At 39.0% G+C, this 26,817-nt stretch overlaps 1 protein-coding gene across 2 annotated transcripts in view; it reads right to left on the bottom strand.

The window, feature by feature from the left end:
* PCNX2 (pecanex 2) overlaps positions 1 to 26,817 on the bottom strand; it is a 354,532-nt gene that overhangs the window by 274,990 nt on the left and 52,725 nt on the right. For both annotated transcript variants that reach the window (XM_071207372.1, XM_004451027.4), the window contains exons 5-8: positions 20,454 to 21,737; positions 7,876 to 8,023; positions 3,887 to 4,032; positions 2,160 to 2,253 (exon numbers count right to left, since the gene is read on the bottom strand). In XM_071207372.1, coding sequence (XP_071063473.1) covers positions 2,160 to 2,253; positions 3,887 to 4,032; positions 7,876 to 8,023; positions 20,454 to 21,737 — 1,672 coding nt within the window. The remainder of the gene's footprint in view (positions 1 to 2,159; positions 2,254 to 3,886; positions 4,033 to 7,875; positions 8,024 to 20,453; positions 21,738 to 26,817) is intronic.

The following is a 26,817-nucleotide window of genomic DNA, read 5'->3' as shown; positions in this document are numbered from 1 at the left end:
GGTCTGGGGCTACGGAAGCCATTTTTCGACTGCAAGGGTGAACCTGTTTCAAAGTGGAGTCAAAACAGAGGAGCAGGAGCATAATGGGAAGAGAAACCACACTTCATCTGAACCTCTATATGCCGCCTTCATCTGGTTCTCTCTTTCCCAACACTCCTGAAGGCAGATCTAATCAAGGCTTTTCAGTTACGCAACTCTCAAATTTCCACTTTTGATTAAACCATCTTGGCGTGGGTTCTCTCGTTTGTTCCAGAAAGAGGCCTAACTGTTCAATGTCCGAGAAAAGGCAGAGCTAGGAAAGGACGGGGTATTTCGAGATGCTCCACAAAACTACATGGCTTCACAGGAAAGCTCAGCGTAAACTCATTCAGTACCCTGCCCCACCAACCTGAGTGCAGGAAGCTGTGGAATTGAAAAGCAAGTCAAGCAGAAAAGTGCTCTAATATGGAAAGGAAATGTATAGGAAATGAAAGAGAGGAAGTGTAGGAAATTTTAAAAAGAGAAATCAAGGGGAGAAAGCAAGATAATCAGTGGCTATTAATGAGGAATGGGCTAAGAGAGTGGTGCCCACCTCAATTTCCTAGATTTTTAAAATGTGGATATGTGGTCTTAACTTAACTGACATTACCGGCAAATACAGTTAAGGGAATTACCTATGGGAAAAGTGAAGTACATTTACTCAGGAAAATAACAATAAAAATTTGTAACATAACTTTGAGAAAAATTAACAGGCTCTAATTTAGTGTAAAAAAACAACAACACAACTTTCAACTGAAGTTTGCAAAATAATATGACAGTCTTTCAAAGCTGTTTTCTCATGCAATTAAATATTTCACGTGAGAAAGCTGCCATATTAAGTGAGGAAACTCATCAAACCCTGGTAATGGAATGCCCTGGAGAGACTGTAGTTAGACCCCTGATGTTCGTCCTGAGGATGACCAACCTCCCTCTTCTCTCGGGTACCCATTTGTGTGGGAAATTTTGTTTCCTGGCTGGAGAAAGAGATCTTTTCTTTTCTGTCTGTGTTTTATTGGTGCATTTGTAGCTGAGAGACGAGGAAGAGTGGAAGATGACGTGGGGGATGGAGTGCTGGGAGCAGCACTTGTCCAAGTCCCTGTGTGACTTGGAGCACAAGCAGGGCTGCTGCCCGGAGCCAGGAGGGTTCTGTGGCAGAGGAGAGGCAGTACCCATTAGACCACCAGAGGGGCTGAAAGCCAGCATTCCCACAAGTAAAAAGAAGCGGCAGCGATCAGAAAGCACCCTTGAAGGCAGCACAAAACAGAATTCCACATGGAGGCTAGACTGAAAGGACAAGGACAGACTTTCTTCTAGGTATATGTGAGGCACCCCTAGAATTTCCCTGAAACACCTGGGAAGGAAACTCTGAACTTGGAAAGGAAGATGGAATCACAAGATCTGAAAAGTATCTTCTTGCCACTCCTCTTATACCCTCCATAACATGGAAGCCTCAGACATTCCAGTTAGACCATGAAAACCTCCCACAAGTCTTCAGATACACACGCAATTCTAGAGAGAGAGGGGTGCAAAATTTATTTCCACACTTGGATAGGTATTCATATGGATTACCCACAAAGATTCTTAAACTTCGTATGAGTTCAGTTTGCCACTCAGGAACAGGTTGCCTAATGCCACCGTTAACTGGTGCATGATCAGGATATGCAAGGTAACTTACACAAACTTCATTAAAATAATTAAAAAACTTATTCAACGCATTCAGCAATTTAAAAAGATATTTAGAGTATCTACTGACAAAACAATTTACTCTCAATAGTTTGGATGAGAATTAGCTACATTTCTGGTCCACTCATTTGGACAAATTCAATAATGTGCTCTTGAACTACATCACCACCTTTCCAGAAGGGAGTATAGCTACGTTTATACAGGGCTCCTCTGTACTTACACCTACACATATTCATTTTTGGAAGTGGTTTCTATGAAAATGGTTCTGTTTATTTTTCATTCTTCTACAATATCAGATTTTCTTTTCTTTTTTACAAAAACCACATGCTTTGACACCTACAAACTGATTAACACGTTCATTCTACACCAGGCTTCCTCACTTCATTTTCAGTTCAAAGAAACTGCATACCCTCTAGCAATGTAACAGTTCCTAAACCTAAAAATAAAACTCCACTTACCCAGCATTAGAAAAACCGTCGTAATTGGATGGTTGATGCTGTAAAGGTCCTTCCTTCTGATTTCCAGATTTTAAATAACATGATCTAATTTCCCCTGTAAAATCAGGAAATTTCAACAAAGAATATTATGCAAGTATTTGTATATGATCATCTCAGCTTAAAGTATTTTCAAATTAGAGGGAACTTGTTTCAGACTGTTTTAATAACAATAGCTAGCAACTTAGATCCATTCCTTACATTTCTTCACAGAATGTGTATAACGAAAAGATGAAAGTTATCTAAAAGAAACTAAGAAAATTTTCTTAACCCTCCTCACCAGTAATATGCTTAAATAAGTTTTGACTCTGGTACTTCAACTGCTTTTGATTAACACGTTTGTTTTTTCTCAAAACTCAGCTTTTATATGACCTCCTAACTCTTCTTTTGTATGTTCTCTTCCTGTTTCTGGGTGATCTATGCTATGCTGTAGTAGGGTGGTCTTTTAGTATGTAGACAAAGGTATCCTGCACAAAAAGAGGCTTAAAAACGTGTGGTTTGACGGCTGGACCACGTGACCGCATTGCCACTGAATATTCAGATGAGCAGTGTCACAGAACACTGATGGTTGTGGCAGCCTGCTAATGAGGAAAATCAAGGAATGGAATTAATTTACAGAGTTCAATTAGCTTTTCTAAAGGAGGTTCAGGGTACTGTGGTATCAAAATCAGTTCACTTTCTAAATGTAAATTCTTCCCCAAGGAGTTCTTAGGATTACTTTTGTCAGATGAAACAGAGGGCATAATTACCCACGGATGGAGTGAACAGCTAGAATGTGGACTGGTGTTTTGGGATGTGACCTCAAAGGCTAATTCCGTCAACAGAGAAACATTAAAAAGGGAAATCATCACCCTGCATGGACTTTGACCAACATTGCTTTGACCGACATTAAGTGCTAATATTGTTCTTTATAGCATAGAAGTCATTTTCAAAATAGTAAATCATTCTCTTTGTATTTCTGCAGATGGAAAAGCACTTAAAACAATAAACCACTGATATATAAATAGGGTAACTATGCAATTTATTATCCAAAGAGGAACCCTCTTAAAATTAATATAATAAGCATTAAGTGATCTATAGTGGGCTTAAACCAAGACCTATCGCAGAAAAACTAGGACCTGTAACCCATATCTATAGAAATTTAATTTTGCCTCTTAATGATTCTCAGTTTACACCATTTTAAATCCTTTTTTATAGCAAGACACTGGAAAACATATTAAGATCAAATTTTAAACATATATCCAACAAATATTTAATGGGTATTGGGCTTCATGAAGTTTACCACTGCAAGGGGGGAAATATCAGTAATCAAATTATCACAAGTAAATAAATAATTACAAGCTGTAATCAATTTTTAAAAATGAGAACAACAGGGTGTTAAAAGAGCAGCAAGCATAGGAACCTGATTAAGTCTGGAAAGTCTAGCAGAGGTTTTCCTGGAGAACTTACCTTAAAACTGAGATCTGAAGGATAAATCAGTATGAACTAGCACCTCACAGTCATAGGGACATGCTGTGTGTAAAGGCCCTGCAGCAGGAGGGCACACATCTTGTTCTAAGAACATGATGTGAGAAATCACTGGACTGAGCCTTCCTGTTCCAAAATCAAGTGCTCAGGCTAAGAGACATGTGGAGTCCTAAGAAAGTGGCCACCTTCCCACTGCCCATGAGTAAAGAGCTCTAAAGACTTACCATGTTCATCAATGAAGACATGCATAGCATCCACAGATATCTCATCTTGCACAGATGTTTCAGGCCCACTGATGACTTGCAAGACAGAACTATCTTGCTGAGAAGTCACCCTGTAGATTATTTGCCTTTGTCTATTTCCCTGGAAACTTAACATACATAAAAGTTTCAAAAACTATTAGGAACTCCTCCTTATCCATAAAGCACTAAAAGAAGAAGCCAGAGCCATGCCCAGTCAAGATGCTAGAGTGAGACACTCAGGGCTCTAACCCCTACAGAAGCTTTGGATAACCAGCAAGAACTAGCAGAAACATCTTTCTCAAAGTTCCAGCAAAATAATCAAAGGATGGCAGTAACAGGATGTACACTAAACTAAAAAAAAGGCTACCTAAAAGCAGTAGGATCACCTGGAGCCCTGGCTAGCCACTTCTCCCCAACCCCTTCCCTAGCTTGGCATGGGGCCCAACATTCTCAATGTGGATCTCTGGAACTGGTTCTGGAGAGAGCAGAGTAACCCTCATACAAATGCTGGGAGCATGTACGTCTGGCCCAATCTGCCTGGTGGTGGCCTGAGAGTCTTACAGTCCCAGAAATTCCCCTACATGTAGAAAGGGACTTGCCAACCTCTCAGAATGCTGTGGGAGAGCAGTCAATTCATAGTGCCTGGGGCAAGGGATTGCTGGCTGTAGGACATATAGTGCAGTGCCTGGGAGCATAAAGAAACTGTTTCCTGGGAAGCGGACTTGGCCCAATGGGTAGGGTGTCTGCCTACTACATGGGAGGTCCGCAGTTCAAACCCCAGGCCTCCTTGACCCGTGTGGAGCTGGCCCATGCACAGTGCTGATGGGCGCAAGGAGTGGCTTGCCATGCAGGGGTATCCCCCACATAGGGGAGCCCCCCACGCAAGGAGTGCACCCCATAAGGAGAGCCACCCAGCGCGAAAGAAAGTGTAGCCTGCCCAAGAATGGCGCTGCACACACCGAGAGCTGACACAACAAGATGACGCAACAAAAAGAAACAGATTCCCAGTGCCACTGATAAGGATAGAAGTGGTCACAGAAGAACACAGTGAATGGACACAGAGAGCAGACAACGTTGGGGGTGTGGAGAAGGGGAGAGAAATAAATAAAATAAATCTTTAAAAAAAAAAAAAAAGAAACTCTTTCCTAGGGAAGAGGGGAAATTGGGAACCATGTAATTGAGAAAACTCCTAGGGCCACATGTGCATGCCCAAGATAAGACACATGCTCAGAAAGGATCAGGGAGACCCTAATGCTTTGGCCTGAGGATATTCCCCAAACTCCTGGTATGGATAAGACCTGAAGGAAAGCAATCACATAAATCAATCTGCAAAGACTAGGAAAGATGTTTTCTTTTTCTGCCTCTGTTGTTGTTGTTGTTGTTGTTGTTGTTGTTAGCTCCTGGCATTCAGGAAAGCTCTGTCATAACACTACCTGGACTCAAGTTTAATGGATGCTTCAGAATCTAAATTCCATGATAACTCATTAAAATAAAAATTTCCAGGTTTGAACAAAAAGATTACAAAACATACAAAGAAACAGGAAGAAATGGCTCATGCAAAGGATAATATTAAAGCATTAGAAACCATCAGTGAGAAGGACCAGACCTGGGACATACCAAAATCTTTTTTTTTTAAATACTTTTTATTTTTATTTTTATTTTTAGAGATACTTAGATTACATAAATTTTACATAAAAAATGTAGGGGGTTCTCATATGCCCCACTCCCTCCCCCTCCCACACTTTCCCACATTAACAACATTCTTCATTAGTGTGGTACATTTGTTACAATTGATGAACATACATTGGAGCATTGCCACTAAGTGTGGATTATAGTTTATATTATAGTTTCAACTCTCTTCTACTCTAGTCTATCATTCATTCCCTAATCCCAAAGATTCTCAGATGGTGATGTCCACTCTGCCCTTAATTGAGAGAGGGTTTAGATCCCATGGGGGCATTGGAACCATTCTACATGATCCTGCAATGATGGATACAAGCCATATTAAATTTTGTCAAAATTAATAAAAGTGTATGGTCCCAAATGTAAACCATAATGTAAATCACTGACCATGGTTAGTAGTAATGCTTCAATATTTGTACATCAAATGTGCCATTCACATGTAAAATGTTATGAACAGGGGAAAGTGGAAAAGGGGGAGGTTGTTGGGTATATGGGAATACCCTATATATAGGTCATAAATAAGCTCAAAGAGCTAAAGGGAAACACTGAGAAAACCTAAAGGGAGTCAGGAAAAATGAATTATGAACACAGAGGCAATCATTAGAGAGATGGAAATTATGAAAAGGAACCAAACAAAGCTGAAGACTACAGTAACAGAAATTTAAAATTTCAACAGCAGCATGCAGGAAGAAAGACTCAGAAAACTAGAAGATAAGACAATTGAAATCATTCTGTCTAAGGAGCAGAAAAAAGAAGGAATGAAGAAAAATGAACAGTGCATGAGGAACCTGTGAGATACCATGAGGCATACCAATACATGCATTGTGTGAGTTCCAGAAGGAGAAGAAAGAGAGAATGGGATGGAGAGAATATTCAGAGAAATAATGGCTAAAAATTCCCCAAATTTAACAAATATATACACCCTTGATGCTTAACAAACTTCACATAGGGTAAACCCAAATAGACCCAAGCTGCAGCATAGTATAATCAAAGTGTCAAATGCCAAAGAGAAAGACATAATTCTGAAGGCCCCAAGAGAGAAGCAATATGTCACCTACAAAGAAGTCTCAATAAGATTAAGTGCTGATTTCTCATCAGAAACTATGGAGACAAGGCAGCAGTGGGATGACATATTTAAAGTGCTGAAAGCAAAAACTTGCCAACCAAGAATTCTATATCTAGCAAAACTATCTTTCAAAAAAGGAGGAAGAGATTAAGTCATTCCCAGATAAACAAAAGCTGAGGGTGTTTGCTATCACTAGACCAGCCCTACAAGAGATGCCAAAGAGTTCTTCAGGTTGAAGGACAATAGACAATAGATTACAGCCACATGAAGAAGTAAAGATCTCTGATGAGGGGAATGACACAGGTCAATGTCAGTACTATTGTATTTTTGGTTTGTAATTCTACTTTGTACTTACTACAGGACCTAAAAGGCAAATGAATAAAATGTAATGATAAATTAGTGGTTTTGAACTCATAATGCATAAACCTGTAATTTGTGATAAAAACTACACAAAGGTGAGGTGAGAGAGGGGTATAGGAACATAGTTTGTATAAATTGGTATCAAAGCAAACAAGATTTTTATAAATTTAGAATACTAAATTTAATCCCCACAGTAACTATAAAGAAAATATTGGAGACTATGCAAACTCATAGAGCAGAAATTAAAGCACAGATTGCCAGGGGTGGGGAGCAGGGGGAAATGGGGAGTTAATGCATAATGGGTATGTATCTGTTAAGGGAGAAAGAGCAGTTTTAGTAATGGAATATGGTAAGGGTACAGCAATATTGTGAATGTGATCAGTCCCATTGACTGGCTGTGGTGGCAAAGTTCACATTTTATATATATGTCCCTACAATTTAAAAAAGCAACTTAAGAGACAATAATAATTATAGGGAATACATGATCCTGGATGAGATCTAGCAAGGTAGGAGAAAAGGTTCAAAGGGACATTATGGGGACATATGAAAAAAATTGGAATGTAGGCTGTAAGCTTTATATCAGTGTTAAATTTCTTGAATTTGATATCTGTACTTAAGATAGATAGATGGATGGATAAATAGATTAACTTGGCAAATGTGGTAAAATGTTAAAATTGGTAGATCTGGGTATCTGGGGGTTAGGGGTATGTTGGAGTTCTCTGTATGGGATTTATATTATTTTTGTAAATGTACTGTAAGTTTGAAAGTATTTCAAACTAAAATCTTTTTAAAAAGCAGCCCATAAATGAGGTTGTCTCATAATCTGTACCAATGGAAAGCCAAATAAGTAAATTATCCTTACAGGGTTGTAATTTTGGCAGGTTCAGTGAACACAGGACTGTTGCTAGTATGGTCTTGACTTTGGATGTTAGGTTTTCCTTGCTTGGAATTGCATCCATTGTGCTTTTCACTTTCCATGGTTTCCTCTTTTTTCTCCTGGGTGCAGTTATCTGAAAAACATGGCTTTATGTGTCACTATAATAACAAATAAGAAGGTAAATGTGAAAGTGCTTGGAAATAAGTTACCAAAACCAAAACCAGAATAGATGGAAAATCTAAATAACACCTATGAATCCAAATGCTTTAAATTAATTTGCATTTATCAACTATGAAAGTACCCAAATATATTAGAAAAACAGATGTGCCCATATATTTGAGATATGTTATTTAGAATTCTGCAAATACCATCTAGTTTGGGTACAGATTTAGGGACCTCTTGAATTAACTCCAGTGACCACTGGCTTGCCAGGATTCGGAACTACTCATTTAGATTACATAAGCGGGAAAGGTTCATAAATCTTAAGTGGACAGAATCAGGTGAAAAAAAATTACATAAATAAACTTGGTTATTTCAAAACTTATGTCACAGCTTTCACAGCAAAGTCCCATTTACTGTTTTAAAATCTTATCAGTTTTCCCTCCTCACTCATTCTCCAAATCTATATTTTCAACCTAAATGTATAATTTGTTCCTTCATACAGTAGCTACTTCTTAAGTATAGCTAATTTGAACTATATTCTCAGCACTGAAGATGGAGTGAGATACTACACCTAGTCCTTGCCCTGAGAATATATTAAGGTGAATGAGAATTCCCAGATCAATAGATACAGACTGGCTTTTGTGAGTTTTTAGAGTCCTCTTAAAGAATGGGCCAAAATACAGAGCCCTAGCTTACACTATTATGCAGAATGGAATATGCCCCAGGGTGAGCCTGTCCTTCCTCTGTGGAGACACTTCTAAGGTTACAATGGCCATGGATTCCCATCAGCAAAGATACCAATAGTGACCTTCCATAAAATAATGTCAGCTTCCATGATGTATAAATCAAATTGTTATGTATATAAGAGTTTTTCATTCTTAGACTTCAAACAATTAGAGAAACATTGCTGATTTCTATGTGAGACCTGAAGACAAACATTCCCAACACATCTGTGGAACTACCATTAGAATGTGTTTGGTACAAAAATGTTTGCATTTCATCTGACAGCTTGTAAAGAGATTAAGTTTTCACCATTTCCAAGAAACACACTTATGAGAAAGTGCTATCAAAACAAATAGCTTTAGCCAGTGATCATGTCATATAAAAAGCACAGAGTGGCACATGTTTATAAATAAAAATGAGTTGAAAAATAGTCATTTTGACAGCTCCCTGTCTTCATACTATATATATTTGGATAAATTTGTTCATATCTCTTTACCATATCTTAGTTTACCCCTTTTCTTCTCTTAAGTGGGGATTTTTTTCCTTTTGCCCTTAAAAAATACATTTATGGACATTTTCCTGTATCTATAAATAATATATATTCATTGCATATAATTTAAAGATAGAGAAAAAAGGGAAGCAGACGTGGTTCAGGTGATTGAGCTCCTGCCTAGCACATGAGAGGTCCCAGATTCAGTTTCTGGTGCCTCCTGAAGAAGATGAGCAAGATGGCAAGCTGACGCGATGGGCTGGCGCAGCAAGCTGATGCAACAAAATGACACAACAAGAGACATAAGGAGAAAAAACATGATGGGAGACACAACAAAGCAGAGGTGGCTCAAGCGATCGGGTGCCTCCCTCCCTCCCACATGGGAGGTCCTGGGTTTGGTTCCTGGTGCCTCCTAAAAGGAAAACAAGCATGCAACGAACAGATACAGTGAGTGCAAACAAGGGTAGAAATAACGTTTTTTTTAAATAGAAAAAAAAAATAATGAAATCATTCTTAACTCTACAATTTTGATGCAGCTACTCTAGGCAATTTGATATATTATCATGCCAGACATTTTTTTTAGGCACACACCCTCCCTCTGTTTTTTTAATGGTTATTTTTTAATTCTTTTTTACAGAAAAATACTCTTTCCTCCAGTCCTCTCCCAAAGTAACCTCTAATCCACTTTCTACCTTTGCAAATTTGCTACTTCTAGTTATCTCCTATAAGATATACAATTTTTGCCCTTATGTGTCTTGCTTGTTTCATTGAGCACATGTCTTCAAGTTTCTTCCATGGTACAGCATAACTTAATTTTTCCTTATGGCTAAATAATATTCCACTGGAATTTTAAATTCCAATTTAAAATTGGGTGGTTTGTCGTTTTTTATTGAGTTGCAGGATTTCATTATATATTCTTGATATTAAACCCTTTTCTGATTTATGGCTTAAAACTATTTTTGCCCATTCAGTGGGTTTTTTTTTATCTTCTTGATAATTTTCTTCAATGCAAAAACTTTTTATTTCATCAAAATTAAAAACTTACCTATAATTTCCTTTGTTTCTTGAATTTTGGTGTCATATCTAAGAATCCATTGCCAAATCCCAGGTCATGAAGATTTGCCCCTATGTTATCTTCTAAGAGTCTTACAGTTTTAGCTCATATTTAGGTCTTTAATCCATTTTGAGTTAATTTTTATAGATAATGTGAGGTAGGGTTCTAACTTAACTCATCTGCATGTGTATATTCAGTTTTCCCAACATCATTAGTTGAAGAAACATTCCCCCATTGCATGTACTCAGCACCTTTGTCAAAAACCAATTGACCATAGATGTGTGTCTATTTCTGGACTTTCAACTGATCCATTTTTCTATCTTTGTGCCAAAACCACATTGTATTGATTACTGTCACTTTGTAATATAATTTAAAGTCATAAAATGTGAGTTCTCCAACCCTGTTTTGCTTTACCAAGAATGTTTTGGCTATTCATGGCAACTTGTAGTTTCATACAAATAGAAGGATTGATTTCTCCATATCTACAAACAAGACTGCTGGAATTTTAATAGGGATTGCATTGAATTTATATATAGGTTTCAGTAATACTGACATATTAACAATGTTAACGCCTTCAATCCATGAATATGGACGTCTTGCCATTTATTTAGATCTTCTTTAATTTCCTTCAACAATGTTTTTTAGTTTTTAGTATTCGAGTTTTTTGTATCCTTAAATTTTATTCCTATTTTATTCTTTTAGATGCTGTTGTGAATGGAATTTTCTTAATTTCTTCTTTGAATTGTTCATTGCTAATGTAACTGTTTTCATGTGTTGATCTTGTACTTTGCTGAATTCATTTATTCTAATAGTTTCCTTCTTAATTCCTTTGGGTTTTATATATACAAGATAATGTTGTCTACAAATATAATTTTACTTCTTCCTTTTCAATTTGGATGTCTCATTTCTTTTTCTCACTTAATTGCTCTGGCAAGAACTTCTAGTAAAATACTGAATAGTAGTGGTGAAAATAGGCATTCTTGTCTCACTCCTGATCTTAGGGTAAAAGTTTTAAGTCTTTCACTATTGAGTAGGATGTTAGCTGTGGGTTTTTCATAAGTCTTTATCATGTTGGTAAAGTTTCCTTCTATTCCTACTTTTATGAGTGTTTTTATCAAAAAAAAATGTTGCTAGATTTGGTGAATATCTTTTCTGCATCAAATGAAATATAATAAATATATAAATTTAATAAATAAATATAAATAAATAAAAATAAATATAAATATAAATATTTCTTTCATTCTATTTATGTAGTGCATTACATTGATTACTTTTCATATGTTAAACCACCCTTTTGTTCCTGGGCTGAATCCCACTTGGATATGGTGTATAATTTTTTAATATGACATTGGATTTAGTTTAATAGTATTATGTTAAGGATTTTTGCTATATTGATAAGGGAAATTGGTCTGTAATTGTCTTTCCATGTCTTTACTAGGCTCTAATATGAGAGTAATGTAGCCTCTTAGAATGAATTGGGAAGCATTCTCTTCTCTTGATTTCTTTGGAAAAGTTTGAGAAGGGTTGGTATTAGTGCTTTCAATGTTTGGTAGAATTCACCAGTAAAGCTATCTGGTCCTGGACTTCTCTTTGGTGGAGATTATTTTTGATTATTTATTTAATCTCTGTACTTATTATAAGTTTGTTGATGTTTTCTATTTCTTCTTGAGTTGATTTGGGTAAATGAATTTTTTCTAGGAATTTTTCCATTCTAGATTATGTAGTCTGTTGGCATATAATTGTTCATAATATTCTTTAAAAAAAAATTTTTTTTTAAATTTCTTTCCCCTTTCTTGCCTCCCCCCCTCCCCTCGTTGTCTGCTCTGTGTCCATTCACTGTGTGTTCTTCTGTGTCTGCTTGTATTCTTGTCAGCGGCACCAGGAATCTGTGTCTTTTTTGTTGTGTCATCTTGCTGCATCAGCTCTCCGTGTTTGTGGCGCCATTCCTGGGCAAGTTGCACTTTTTACACGCTGGGCGGCTCTCCTTATGGGTCCCGTTCCTTGCGCGTGGGGTTACCTTATGCAGGGGACACCCGTGTGGCACGGTACTCCTTTCATGCATCAGCACTGTGTGTGGGCCAGCTCATCACATGGATTACAAGGCCCTGGGTTTGAACTTTGGACCTCCCATGTAGTAGGCAGACACCCTATCCATTGAGCCAAATCCACTTCCCATAAATTCTCTTATAATGCTTTTTATTTCTGTTGGGTCAGTAGTTATATCATTTTCCTTTCTGATTTTAGTTATTTCAATCTTTTCTCTTTTTTTCTTTGGCAGTCTAGCTAAAGGTTTGTCAATTTTACTGACTTTGTCAAAGCACAAAATTTTTGTTTATTCTCTCAATTGTTTTTCTAGTCTCTATTTCATTTATCTCTATTCTAATTTTAATCCTTTCCTTTCTTCTGCTAACTTTGATTTCATTTTGCTCATTTTTCTTGTTCATCCAGACATAAAGTTACATTATTAATTTGAGATCTTCTTCTGTAATATAGACATCCATAGCTATAAACTCACCTCTGAGCACTTCCTTTACTACATCTCATAAATTTTCATATGTTGTGTCTATTTTCATTTGTTTCTAAGTATCTTCTAATTTCCCTAGTAATTTTGTCTTTAATTCATTGGATGTCTGAGTGTGCTTTTTAATTACCCCATAATTATAAATTTTCCCGTTTTCCTTCTATTATTGATTTCTACAGTCTTTCCATTTATTTACCCTTCTATTGTGCCCTAACATATGGTCTATCCTAGAGAATGGTCAATTGCACTTGAAAAAACTGTTCTTGTTCATGTCCTCTAGTTCATTATTGATCATCTTTTTAGATATTCTATTCAGTGTTGAAAGTGACATATTAAACTCTGTAATTCTTTTGTAGAATTGTCTATTTCTCCCTTCATCTGTCAGTGTTTGCTTCACATATTTTGGTATTAGAGACTTAGATGTTTATAACTGTTCATTCTTACTGAACTTTTTTATCAATATATAATGTCCTTCCTTGTCTCTTGTAATAATTTTTTAATTAAACTCTATTTTCCCTGATATTAATAATATAGCTACCTGCTGCTTTCCCTACTCTTGATTAGCATTTGCATGAAAGTTTTTCCACCCTTTCACTTTCAGCCTACAGATCTAAGACTGGTCTCTTGTAAACCACATATAGTTGGGTCATGTTTCTTTATCCATTCCGCCAATATCTGCTTTTTGACTGGAGTGTTTAATTCATTTACATTTGGGGAAATTATTGAGAAGGAAAAATTTACTTCTCCCATTTTATGAGCTGATTTTTATAAGTCTTATACCTTTTTTGTCCCCCTTTCTTCCATTATGGGCTTCCTTTTTGTTTTAGATGATCTTTTATAATGAACCATTTTTAATCACTTACACTTTTCTTTTGTGTAATATTTATTAGATATTTTATGATTACCGTGAGACTAAATTTAGTATACTAAGTCTATTACAATTTAGATTTGGAAGATTCCAACTTGACTTCAATAGCCTATACATACATAGTACTTATATGCCTCCAAACCTCCCTTTTATGTTGTTCATGTCACAAAGCAAATCTTTATGCATTGCACACCAAATAACAAAAATTTATGCTTCCATTTTATGTAATTTAATTTTCAGACTTATAAGAAGCAAAATAAAGCATTACAAATGAAAAATGAAATAATACTGGCATATGTATTTACCCATATTGTTATTTATATCAGAAATCTTTATTTATTCATCCAGCATTAAGATACTGTCTAGTGTCCTTTCCTGTCAACATAGAGAACTCCCTTCAGCATTTCCTATAAGGCAGATCTAGTGGTAATGAACTTCCTCAGTTTTTGTTTGTCCAGAAATGTCTTAATTTCTCTCGTTTTTTGAAGGATAATTTGTCAGGTTTGTTATTCTCAAGTAACAGTGTGTTTTTTTCTTTTGACACTTTAAATGTGTCCTCTCACTGCCTACTGGCCTCCACAGTTTCTATTGAGACAATGGATGTTAATCTTACTGACAAATCCCTTATATGTGACACATCACTCCTCTTTGCTGTTTTTAAGATCTGTTATAGGTCTCGACATTGGACAATTATCATAATGTACCTTGCAATAAATAAGTTTAGGTTCATCCTGCTTGGCATTCATTGAGCATCCTAGATTTGTATATTCAAATCTTCATCAGATTTGGGAAGTTTTCTCCCATTATTTCTTCAAATAATCTTCCTGGTCTTTTACCTCTCCTCCTTCTGGGATTCTTAGATGCATATATAGGTATGCATGATGGTGTCCCACAGGTTCCCCAGGCTCTGTTTATTTTTCTTCAATCTTTTTTCTTTCTGCTTCTTAATCTTAACAACTTCAATTACTTTGTCTTCATTTCCTAATCCTTTCTTCTGCCTCCTCCAATCTGCTCTTGAAATCCCTATTGAAATTTTTTTGTTTTTTTATTCATTTTTAAAAAAATATTACATTCAAAAAATATGAGGTCCCCATTCACCTCCACCGCCCCCACGCCACCACTCCCCCCACAGCAATACTCTCCCCCATCATCATGACACATCCATTGCATTTGGTGAGTACATTTCTGGGCATCGCTGCACCTCATGGTCATTGGTCCACATCATAGCCCATAATCTCCCATGTTCCCTCCAGTGGGCCATAGGAGGATCTACAATGTCCGGTAATTGTCCCTGCAGCACTACCTAGGACAACACCAAGTCCTGAAAATGCCTCCACATCTCATCTCCTCCTCCCATTCCCCGCACCCAGCAGCCACCATGGCCACTTTTTCCACACCAATGCCACATTTTCTCGATTACTAACCACAATAGTTCATGAATAGAGTATCATTAAGTCCACTCTAATCCTTACTGTATTCCTCCTTCCTGTGGACCTTGGCTTGGTTTTGTCCATTCCACATCTATGTCAAGAGGAGGCTTAGATTCCACATGGATACTGGATGCAATCCTCCTGCTTTCAGTTGTAGGCACTCTAGGCTCCATGGTGTGGTGGTTGACATTCTTCAACTCCATGTTAGCTGAGTAGGGTAAGTCCAATAAACCAGAGTATAGGAGCTGAAGTCTATTGAGGCTCGGGGCCTGGCTATCATATGGTCAGTCCAGAGATTCAGATCCCCTGGGTAGGTATTAAACCCCAATACCAACTACAATTCTGGTAAAGTAACAGGAAAGGCTTGTGAAAAGAGATCACATCTGAGTCCAGCTCCATCACACAGAAACACAAACTCCAAAGAAGGGCCAACTGACATGGCAGTGAACTCCATCTGCCATGACCATAAAAGCTGTGGGTCTCTGTAGCCCTCAGAAGAACTAATACAGGGTTGTATCTACTTTATCTGTCTCTGAGACTCTGCTCAGGTGTGCATAAGGGCAATCCTTCTGACAACCTCCAGACTCTTTTTTAGAGACTCATAGCCATATAAACTCATTTGTCCTTTCCATTTCCCCCTTAATTTAGGTCAAAAAGCATTTTTAACTCAGGTTATTATATGTAGACAGGAATATTCTGCTGGTCCACGTTGAACCTTTTATTCAAGGTCATTTTCTAGTTACGTCATCAGCTGGTACTTGGTAGTGATCCCTCGGCACCAGGGAGGCTCATTCCTGGGTGTCATGTCCCATGCTGGGGGGACATGCTGAATTTGGCTTCGAGACTGGCCACATTTGAGTAACACGGAGGCTGTCAGGAGGGAACTCTTAGGCACAGTGCTGCTCTAGGCCTTGTTCTTATTTCAGGTGTATACTTCAAGTACTTATTGTGCTTTTGAGTTCCAGAATTTCAATTTGGTTCTTCTTTATAATTACTATTTCATTTTTTAAATTCTCATTTTGTTCATATATTGTTTTCACTCTTCAGTCTACCAGACTAAGAATAAGAAAAAAAGGAAAGGAAGAAAGGAGGAGAAAATAAGAAAAGAAAAATAATATTAACAAACAGAAAAAACACCTATGCCAAAAAAAAAAAAGGAAAAAAGTAATCAAGTGCACTGCCTCTCCAAATCTATTGTTAAAATGCTAGTAGTAAGCCAGAAGCTACTGTTTTCAAGGCCAAAACATAGGCCGGCATACCTACTCATTCCTCAGGGATCTGCCAGATCCAAAAATATAAAACAGGAGGAAAAAAAACAACCCATCACACACAAACACATACAAAAAGGGTGGGGGGGGGGGGGGGAAAGAGGTGCACTGGCTTTTTCTGTCCCTGTAGATGCTGCTGCTTCTGAGAGAAACTGAGGCTACCATCTGCTCTTGGATCCACCAAATCAAACAATACAAGAAGGACAAAAAAGAACCTAAATCAATAAAAGAAGTGCACTAGGTCTTAGGTGCTGGTGGATGTCGATAAGAGGCCAGAAACCCTGCTGCAGAGAGGACCTAAACAAAGGCCAGAATCTACTCTGTGTTTTCCAGGGTCTGCAAGACCAAGAGCAGCCATGCACAGAAGGAAAAACAAACAAACAACAACAAAACACCAGCTCTTTACTTCCAGGTGGATGTTGGTAGGAAGCTGGAACTGCCGCTGCCCAGAGGTCAGAAACTGAGGCCAGCTTCTGTGCTATTCACTCATGGATCCCCCAGACCAACCTTGATCCTCAACCCCAACTTTTAGAGGTTTACTCTGCCAGCCCTGGCCACAGCCTCCCAGAATCTGGCCAGAGTCGAGCCATTTCCATAGCCTCTGCTGCAAGCTGAGCAACGGGGGGCTGGCCACTGATTCATGCTTTCACTTATAAAAGCTGAACTCTCGGCAGCCTCTCACCTGTAGTTGTCCTAAATGCCCATTTTGGTTCTAGGGTTACCACCTAGTTAATCCCATTCTCTTTTAATTTTTGTGGTGGATGAAGCGATTTGTAAAAGTTCTTACTCTGTCATTTTGCACCATTCTCTATCCCCCTTTAAAAAAATGAAGCCATAATACAGATGTTATTTTATAAGGGTTATATTTATCTTAAAGTATCACAAATATTTGTTAGCATTAGATATTCTTTTACATCATCTTCTTGATGGTTATATATTATTATGCTAATATAGCATAATAACATAATTTAATTAACTAGACTTATTGTAAATTTAGTTTGTCTCAATTTTTCTGTATTAAAATTTTTCAGTGTTCATGATTATTTTCTTAGAAGTTTCTAGAAGTAGAACAGATAAAAAATATATTTTTTAAGGCTTTTTGATAGGTATTTTCCTGTGGTTTGCTGTAGCCTTGGACTTTATTCCCAAAGCCTGAGTATAATCCTGATGCCCTTTGTGGAGTCCTTTCCAGCCCTGGGCTGGAAATAACAGTATTTTAGAGGTAACTGGGAAACCTCATTCATATGTCCACCTTCAATCAGGTTCAAGCTCAAGCATTGTTCTACCAATCAAGGTAGAATATTAAATGCTACTAATATCAATAAACATTGTCATATTGTTTTGCAAATATTTTTCAAAATTGGGTTTTTAGATTATAACGAATAATAACACAGGTAGTGATAGAGGAGCAAGAAAATATTACCAATCTCAAAGATAAAAGGTACAATAGAAAAAATAACTGCTAATTTGCCACCTTTGGTGTTGACTGCCTTCCAAGAACTAAAGCATATATTAGAGTTCTTTTTTTCTACCTTCAATTAAAAACTTCTGTACTTCTCTGAATGAGACACATAATTCAGTCCAACTCCTTCTCCCTGCTGTATCTCCAAGTTCCCATCAACCAAGCATAATCCATTCTATAAGAAACATCACAAAATCCATATCTCTTTGCATGTCCCCTAGATTTCCAATTTAACACTGTTTTGATTGAACATGACTGGCTGAAGAATTTATGACCAGAAACTTAAGTAGACAAAGCTAATAAACCTTACATATGACCTGAGAGGAATATCAAAATAAAAGGCTGAAATTTTTCAAGTGTCAGGACTTTTCATATGTTTTCCTAATTTAATCCTCTCGATAAATCTGTAATGTATTCCTATTCCTGCTCGTTGAAGAAACCGTGACTCAGATGGATTTGGCATCAGGTTCCAAACTCAGTGCTCTGTCTACCATGCATATTGCTTTCCAGGAAAACTCACATGTTGTCTAGACCAACACTGTCCAATACAAAAGCTAGAGGCCACATGTGGCTATTTACATTAATCAAAATTCAAAAACACCAAAAATTCAGTTTCTCAGTTGCATCATCCATATTGCAAGTGGATTATAATACCATATTGGACAGCTAATATTGAAGGTCCCTGTAAATAGTTTAAGTACTGAAACTTAGTTCAAATTTAAGCAAAAGTGTTATCTTTGAGATAGTAGGACCAATCAGCAAGTATGGCAATGCTTTTGGCCAAGCACTGGAAAGAAATGAAAAGCAGATTTCTTGGAACTGCCAATATGGAGACTCGATATTGTCCCAGAGAGCAGAAAGTGGCCAAGAGCAAAGGGATAACCCTGACCCTAAGAAACAATGCAACCTACAGAAAAGATGAATTGCCAGCGCATCCACAGCTTCCAGCAAGCAGCCTACCATAAAGACACTGAACCAATATAAACATATGGAGAGATTATGTGCTCAGAAATCACAGAAACAAGGAAACTTAAACTTAAAAGAATTTATAAAGATGCTAATCCCAGGCAAATCATTTTGCTGGTGAAGAAACTGAGGCACAGAGATATTAAGGATAAATAAATGAACCTAAATATTCATATAGGCAATATAGTTTTAATTATTATGAGCATGGACTCTAGAGCCAAATTGCTGGGATCAAATCTCCGTTCTGCCACTTACTAGCAGAATGTCCTTGGGAAAGTTACTAAAAATCTCTGCGCCTCAGTGTCCTCATATGCAAAATAAGAATGATCCAATGTCCACAGAGAAAATGTGGAATGGGTGTGGGAACGGTAGCCATGGTGGCTGCTGGGTGTGGGGAACGGGAGGAAGAGATGAGATGTGGAGGCGTTTTCGGGACGTGGAGTTGTCCTGGATAGTGCTTCACGGACAATTACGGGACATTGTAGATCCCCCCAGGGCCCACTGGATGGAACGTGAGAGAGTCTGGGCTATGATGTGGACCATTGACTATGGGGTGCAGTGATGCTCAGAGATGAACTTACCAGGTGCAATGGATGTGTCATGATGATGGGAGAGAGTGTTGCTGTGGGGGGAGTGGGGGGCGGGGGCGGTGGGGTTGAATGGGACCTCATATTTTTTTTAATGTAATTTAAAAAAAAAATAATTAAAAAAAAATACAGCTTAGTATAAATATTTTTAAAAAAAATTTCAAATTCCAATTGTTCATTTCTGGTATATAGGAAATTAACTGAATTTTGCTTATTAGTTTTGTATCCTGCAAAGTTGCTATAATCTTTTATTAGATTCTGATGTTTTTTGTCAATTCTTTGGGGTTTTCTACATTGACATTTGTATCATCTGTAAATAAAGACATTTTATTTCTCCCTTCCTAAAAAAAAAAAAAAAAGAATGATAACAATACCCAAACACAAGGTTATATGAGGAGAAAGTGAGTCAATGAGGGTAATCATATAATTTATCATTCAAACTATGGACATTTTTGAGAATGAAAGGAAGTGCTATTAAAAATTATGTTGGCAAAATAAGTGTAAACCAGGATCATCCCACACAAACCAGTATGTTCTGTCACCATAGTTAAAACTGTGAAGTACTTAGAACAGCACTTGGCATAAATTAAGTGCTATGTAAGTGTTTGTTATTATTATGTTTACAACTTGGAATAACTAGGACATTCTGCATACAAGATTTTGTAATGGAATTCAATAGGAAATGTAGATTCATGCAACAGAAATTTGCTTTATGATCAACTTTCCCAGAATGCATCTATTCTATAAAGGAAGACATCTATCATAAATTCTTCTCACTGAGGTATAATGGCTTATTTCCCAGGCAATAAATATTTTTGAATCTAGGAAGTCAAAAAATCACTGTAATGTCTTTTGTTTTTGGTCCAGTAACTCTATTTTAATCTTTCCACAAATATTAATGACAAAGTAAAGCAGTAAACGATCTCACAATAGTTGTCCCACTCTTTGCAAAATCAAATCACAGAAGGTAAATAACCAAGAGATTGATTGCCTTCTCTGTCTCATCAGAACAGAACTGATGCGGAATCATACCTCCAAGAAGGCCGCTTTCTTTGGTTGGTTCTCCCGAGCCATTCGACTGATTGGATGCCACCACCTTGGAAGTATTAATTGATTCTAACAGGGAGACAAATTCTAGGAAATTGGATTCATTTGGCATTTGCCCTTCCTTAGCCTCCAGGTCAGATTTGGAAGTTGGTATTGTTTTCTCTTTATCAAGAATAATTTCTGTGGAGCTTTTACCCAAGAAGACATCCGTCCCACTGTCCACACTGAGGACCCGGGCATGCCTCTTTTCATGGCTGGCTTTACAAGAGGATGGATCAAGGTTAGTCTGGCCTTCCTTTGCCCCCTCAGACTCGGAGGCCACATGAGGTAAGAGTGGGGTTGCTGTTTCATGGTGGCTCTTTGGGGAAAGACTGCAGTCCTTTGAGACAGGTGCCCCCTCCCCAGATTCATAGCCAGAGCACTGGTTGGAGGATGCCTCGACCATCAGACGCTCTGGAGTCCTTTCACTTCCATTGCCTTCAGGACAAATAGTGCTGCCTCTTCCGTCTTCAGACACCTCCAAGGTGATGACTGGAATTTTTATCTGCTCCTTGTCTGGAGGGGCCGCTGGCTGGGCCTCTGACTTTGAGCTAGTTCTCTCTGTGCCAATCACCGTCAGGTGGAGGGAGCTTTCTAGGTCTGTCATGGAGTTGGGGGTACTGCTCATCGTGATGACAATTTTAATGGGTTCGTGCAGACTCAGAGGGTCTCCAGGTTGAGAGGTGTCAATGAGAGTAACAGCTACCTCACTGTCTGAGCAGTTAGCCTCCTGGTTGAAGGGAAGGTCTACCTGACAGGAAGTGTCCAGCAGCTCCTCTGCCGGTCTGGCAATAATGGTATTACACTGAGGGCAGCTGCTGCTCAAGCTGTCCTGAGGTGACCTGCTTTGCAAGGGCTCCTGTAGGCAGCCCTTGGGATGATTTATAGGGTCTGGAATCAGGACTGAATTCTCACTCCCCCAGGGCTGGACAGAAACATCTGTTTGCAGTAAGTCATACTGAGACAAAGACAGGTGTGGCAGTTTCTTCAAGGTTTCCTTATCCACTAACCCGCCTTCTGATCTGTGGCGGAAAGGGGGCTGTACCCTGCCTCCCCTTTCCTTTCCTTTGTTATTGATCAGAGTTTCCATGGCAACTGGCTTCATGAGTATTGCCGACGTGGTCATGGTTTCCGGCAGGTACACTTTAGAAGTCGGCAAGTTTTCTATTTTGCTACAGGGTGAGGTAGATGACAATGGTGCTAAAGGTTGGTCTTCTGACAGAATGACCCCTGAAATAAACAAAAAATGACAACTATATTAGCATCAGAAGTGAATAAATGATGTCTCAAAGCAAGACCCAATAATAATAACCCTCAAAATGGTACCAGGAACAATTGTGATTGAACGTTTATTTTAAAAATACCATCTCCAGTGTGAAATTGTTCTTGAAATGCCAATGTTTAAACTTTCATTACTTTCAATAATTCAGACTTTTTGCTTTTGCTGCTTTGTGGCCTTGGAAGTCAGAGCGGTTTAGCTGAAATAGCATATTTGGGCCTTGTGTCAGAAAGGCCCTGACTCTGCTATGTACTGGCAAGTTTACCTTGGGCAAGTTACTTAATCCCTCGGACCTACTACACTACTGATGTTGGGGACCAGATCTTTCCTGTGGGGGCTTGTCCTGTGCACCATAGGATGCTAGGCAGCGCCCCTGGCCTCCACCCACTAAATGCCAGTAGCACTCCCCCTACAAGTCAGGAAAACCAAAATTATCTCCAGACATTGCCAAATATGCCCTGGAGGACAAACCCCCAGTAGAGAACCACTGCTCTGAACCTGACGCTCCCTATCTGTAAAACGGGGATAACTGTACAAACAGTTGAAGGTTGCCCTGATAAGAATGTACGTGGAAAGCACTAGCACAATGACTGAAAATGACAATAATAACCACATGCCTCTGATATGATTTAGATTTATATATTTCTAAAACATTTTCAATTGCATCTGAAAACAATTTTTATTTATGATGGTGACCAAAAGGGATCCCTGTCCTTCCCCCCTTTCCTCTGTTGACAGTCCTGCCGTTCTCTAAGCTTCTGAAGCTCAAGATCTTGGGGTTATCTTTGATTTTTCTTTCTCGCTTAACCTTACGGTCATTCAATCAGTAAATTTCCTTCACTTCTATCATGATAAGCATCCTCTGGGGGTACAAGGTGCACAGATATCTAAAGGTCTACAAGGTCACAGGATATACAGGATAAGTAATGTAAGAGATGAGAATCAGTTTAGTTTTCACATAAATTAATTATTAATTAATGTAACCTGGCAGCCTACTGCCTCAGTCTCCCACTCCCGAATTAAGCAAGAACAAAGGAAACAAGCTTAAGCCAGTCCTATAGCCAGTAAAAAGGATGCACAAGAAAGCTAAGTCAATACCAATTCAGCACTAAATTCCATGCCTTTTTTGGCAAAAGGAATAGGTAAAAGCCAGAATGGTTGGAATGTGATGGGGGAAGATGTTAATCAAAAACTGGGAAACTTGAGCAGGAAAGGTAGACTTTTCAGATAGGCTGTAACCTCTGAAGTATCCAATCTCTGGAGAAACAGAGGAAGGGCTTGCGTGCTAGACTTAGGGGTATAAATTGTGTCATTTTTCTTTGTTCAGGGTGCCAGCCACGTTTTCTAGTTGGGCACCCTTTCTTGCAAGATTGAGAATAAATTCTTTTCTTCTCCACAATCAGGTGAGCCTTATCTTCTTGCAGAAGGAGATTTCTTTCTTACAACTTTGGGGGCTCATCTGCGATTCTGAAGCTTCAGAGAGTGGACCCCTGGGGTGGATGACAGGGAGGCGCACCCCAATGTTTAAGCGATCTCGGACTCCACCCGTGGACTCAACTCTGGCAGCCAAGAGACCCAAGAAAACAGACATTTAGATGTGCTGATTGTGGACAAGAAAAAGGGAAGGGAAAACCTGCCTCTCGTTGACCAGGTGACTCCATGCATGGACCAAGGCAAGAACAAGAGCTATTAAGTATTACCTTGGTGGTCAGAAATTCTAATGAGTCTGAGGTTGACTGTGTGTGCATGAAACGCGTGTCATACTGTGCAAAGTGAGTGCAGAGTCCCAATTCGTGTTTCCATTCTCCTGCGAGGGAAAGGCCCGGAGACAGACGAAGTGAAAGATTTGAGAAAAAGAGACCCAGACAAGATTAGGAATGGGAAATAGAGGCAGTCAGTAGACTGGGGAAAAAGGGGAGGGGGTATCTGTAGGATCCCCCAGAGATATTCCTCCAGATAGTCCATTAGGGAGGATGTTAAGGCATTGGACTAATAGTGATGGGACCAGGAGAAAAGACAAGAAGAAAATGATTAATTACTGCTGTTGTATCTGGACCAAGGAAAGTATTTTTACCACTTGACATATTCTGGACAAAATATGAGGCAGATGAGGATTGGCTTTGTGCCAACCTTGTACTGTATGTCATTGGGAAAACACCCTTCTCCAAAGAAGAGTCTGACTATGCCATGTGCTAGTTAAAGGGAAAGGAGGCCACTTTCTTCTTTTTTTTTTATTTAAAGATTTATTTATTTATTTAATTCCCCCCCGCCCTCTCCGGGTTGTCTGTTCTCTGTGTCTATTTGCTGCATCTTGTTTCTTTGTCCGCTTCTGTTGTCGTCAGCGGCACGGGAAGTGTGGGCGGCGCCATTCCTGGGCAGGCTGCACTTTCTTTCGCGCTGGGAGGCTCTCCTTACGGGTGCACTCCTTGCACGTGGGGCTCCCCTACGCGGGGGACACCCCTGCGTGGCATGACACTCCTTGAGTGCATCAGCGCTGTGCATGAGCCAGCTCCACACGGGTCAAGGAGGCCTGGGGTTTGAACCGCGGACCTCCCATGTGGTAGACGGATGCCCTAACCACTGGGCCAAGTCCGTTTCCCAGGAGGCCACTTTCTATCCTATGAAAGTTGAAAATCTAGACCCAGAAACTAAGCTTGCAGAAACTAAGGCTGCAGGCACTAAGGCTGGGACCCCCTATTGAATCTCCCTCCTCCTTACGTTCCCCCTTCCCTCCCAGGAGAAGGGTCATCAGACTTGGAGGGCCCAAGAGAACCCATTCTAAGTCCTGGGGAACCGGAGAATCAAGCAGGGCCAACAGCCCCACCAGTTACGACCCACCAACAGCTGAGGAAAGAATTGGAACGGTATAAGAAAGACAAACAAAATTTTCCATTCCCCAGAGCATCTGAGGAGAAGAGGGTAAAAGAGCAAAACTCCACTGAGCCTTTGTATCCACTGAGAGAAGTACCAATGGGGTCAGGGGAGTTTGGCTATGTAAATGCCCCACTGACAAGGACTGAAGTAAAGAACTTCAAAGAGGAGATCAAATCTCTAATGGAAGATCCAGTGGGGCTGGCTGAACAAGTAGATCAGTTCTCAGGTCCTAGTTTATATACCTGGCCTGAACTTATGTCCATACTGAATATTCTCTTTACAGAAGAAGAAAGAGGAATGGTGCAGAGGGCAGCTATGAAGGAGTGGGAAAGGCAGCATCTGCCGGGACAGGAAGTAATGGCAGCAGAACAGAAGTTCCCAAACACAGACCCTAATTGGGATAATAATGACATGGGGGACACAGCACACATGAAAGATCTTAGAGACCTCATTATAAGGGAATCAAATTGGCTGTACCCCAATCTCAAAACTTGAATAAGGCCTTTGAAGTAGCCCAAGAGAAGGACAAGACTCCCTCTGCTTACCTGCAATGATTAAGGGACCAAGTGAGGAAATATTCAGGGATGGACCCGGATGATCCTGTGGCTCAGGGAATGTTAAAAGTCACTAGTGAAGGGGTCTTGGCCTGATATTCAGAAGAAGATTCAGAAAATAGAAGGATAGATTGATAAGCCATTGGAAAAGTTATGGTGAGAGTCCCAGAAAGTATTTGTAAGGAGAGAGGAGGAAAAGCAGAAACAGAAAGCAAAGGTTATGATAAGCACAGTTGACCAAATCCTTAAGAAAAGATTGGAGACAGGAAGGCAACAGGCAGAGGTGAGATAAAGATGCAAAATAGGCTTATTTAGATAAGGTGGCAAGGAGAATGCAAGGTTCTGCAGGGTGCTATCACTGTGGGATGCCTGGTCATTTCAAAAGGGAATGCCTGGTGGCTCCCAGTGCATTAAAGCAGTTGAGCATGTCAAGCCCTCAACACTATTTCAAGTATCTCTGAACATGGCCCTTCAAGAAATGAAGATTGATTGTCACTGTGGGCCCTAAGGGGAGGGGGAAAGAGGTATTGAATAGATGGAACCAGTGTAACTGTGTGGGCAATAGAAGTGTTCCACAAGAGGATGCAAGGATGGATATAAGACATGTAAAATTACACCAAAAATATATAGGGGCTGATAGGCTAAAATGTAAATCATAATGTAAAACATAAGATAACTGAATATCTAGAAAATTATATAGTCTAAAATATAAACCACAATATAAACACAAATGTTACCTTGTTTGAAAGCTATTGTCTCAATATCTGTATATCAGTTTCAGTAAATATAGTATGAATATGTAAAAAGATTAATGCCATGGAAGGGAAAAGGTTTTATGTTGGATATATGGGAGTACTGTATATTATATATATGAATTACTGTGATCTAAAACTCTTGTGAAGATAAGCTTAATAATTAGAAAAAAGAAAAGAAAAAGATAGGATGTAGACACTGAGGAAAAGACAGAAGTAGTTGCCTTGCCAATTTGCATACAGGACAACACTTATTGCAGTGATGAAAGGGAAAACATCAAAAAGAAAGCTTTTGCATTTTTTGATTTTTTGATCTTCCAATTTATTTTTACTGTAATTTTTCCAAATTAATATGTATTCTATATCTAACCTTTAAACTCATTGCTATATTCCATTTTACTATTAATGGAGCCTGGCAATATATTGGGCTTCACTTTTCAGGAAGTTTTGGATTACAGAGAGGTTCAACAATGGCAGCAGAGGAATACCGGTGTGGGATGTTATTGACAGGGGACACATGGTTGGCAGGGAGTTCTACAGGGCATATATCCAGGGTACATAAAAATGTTTGGATATTTTCATAGTGGATACAAGTAAAAACAACAACTGAGGGAGTGCTGAGTTCCTAGCCAAGGGAGCTCTATCACAGTCCCTAAAGGAAGAGCAGCAATCCCCCAAGTGCAATGGCAAAGACCAAAAAAGAATGAAGGTTCAACAATGAGCCCTTGATACTAATGACTATGCTTGTGAGCCTGTGCACCTGAAATAAGAACAAGACCTAGAGCCGCAGGGTGCCTAAGAGTTACCTCCTGAGAGCCTCCGTGTTTCTCAAAAGTGGCCAGTCTCGAAGC

Source organism: Dasypus novemcinctus, chromosome 13 (genome assembly GCF_030445035.2).
Source record: "Dasypus novemcinctus isolate mDasNov1 chromosome 13, mDasNov1.1.hap2, whole genome shotgun sequence".
NCBI classification, from domain to species: domain Eukaryota; kingdom Metazoa; phylum Chordata; class Mammalia; order Cingulata; family Dasypodidae; genus Dasypus; species Dasypus novemcinctus.
The sequence above is the reverse complement of the archived record's forward strand: the minus strand, read 5'-3'. Positions and strand labels throughout refer to the sequence as shown.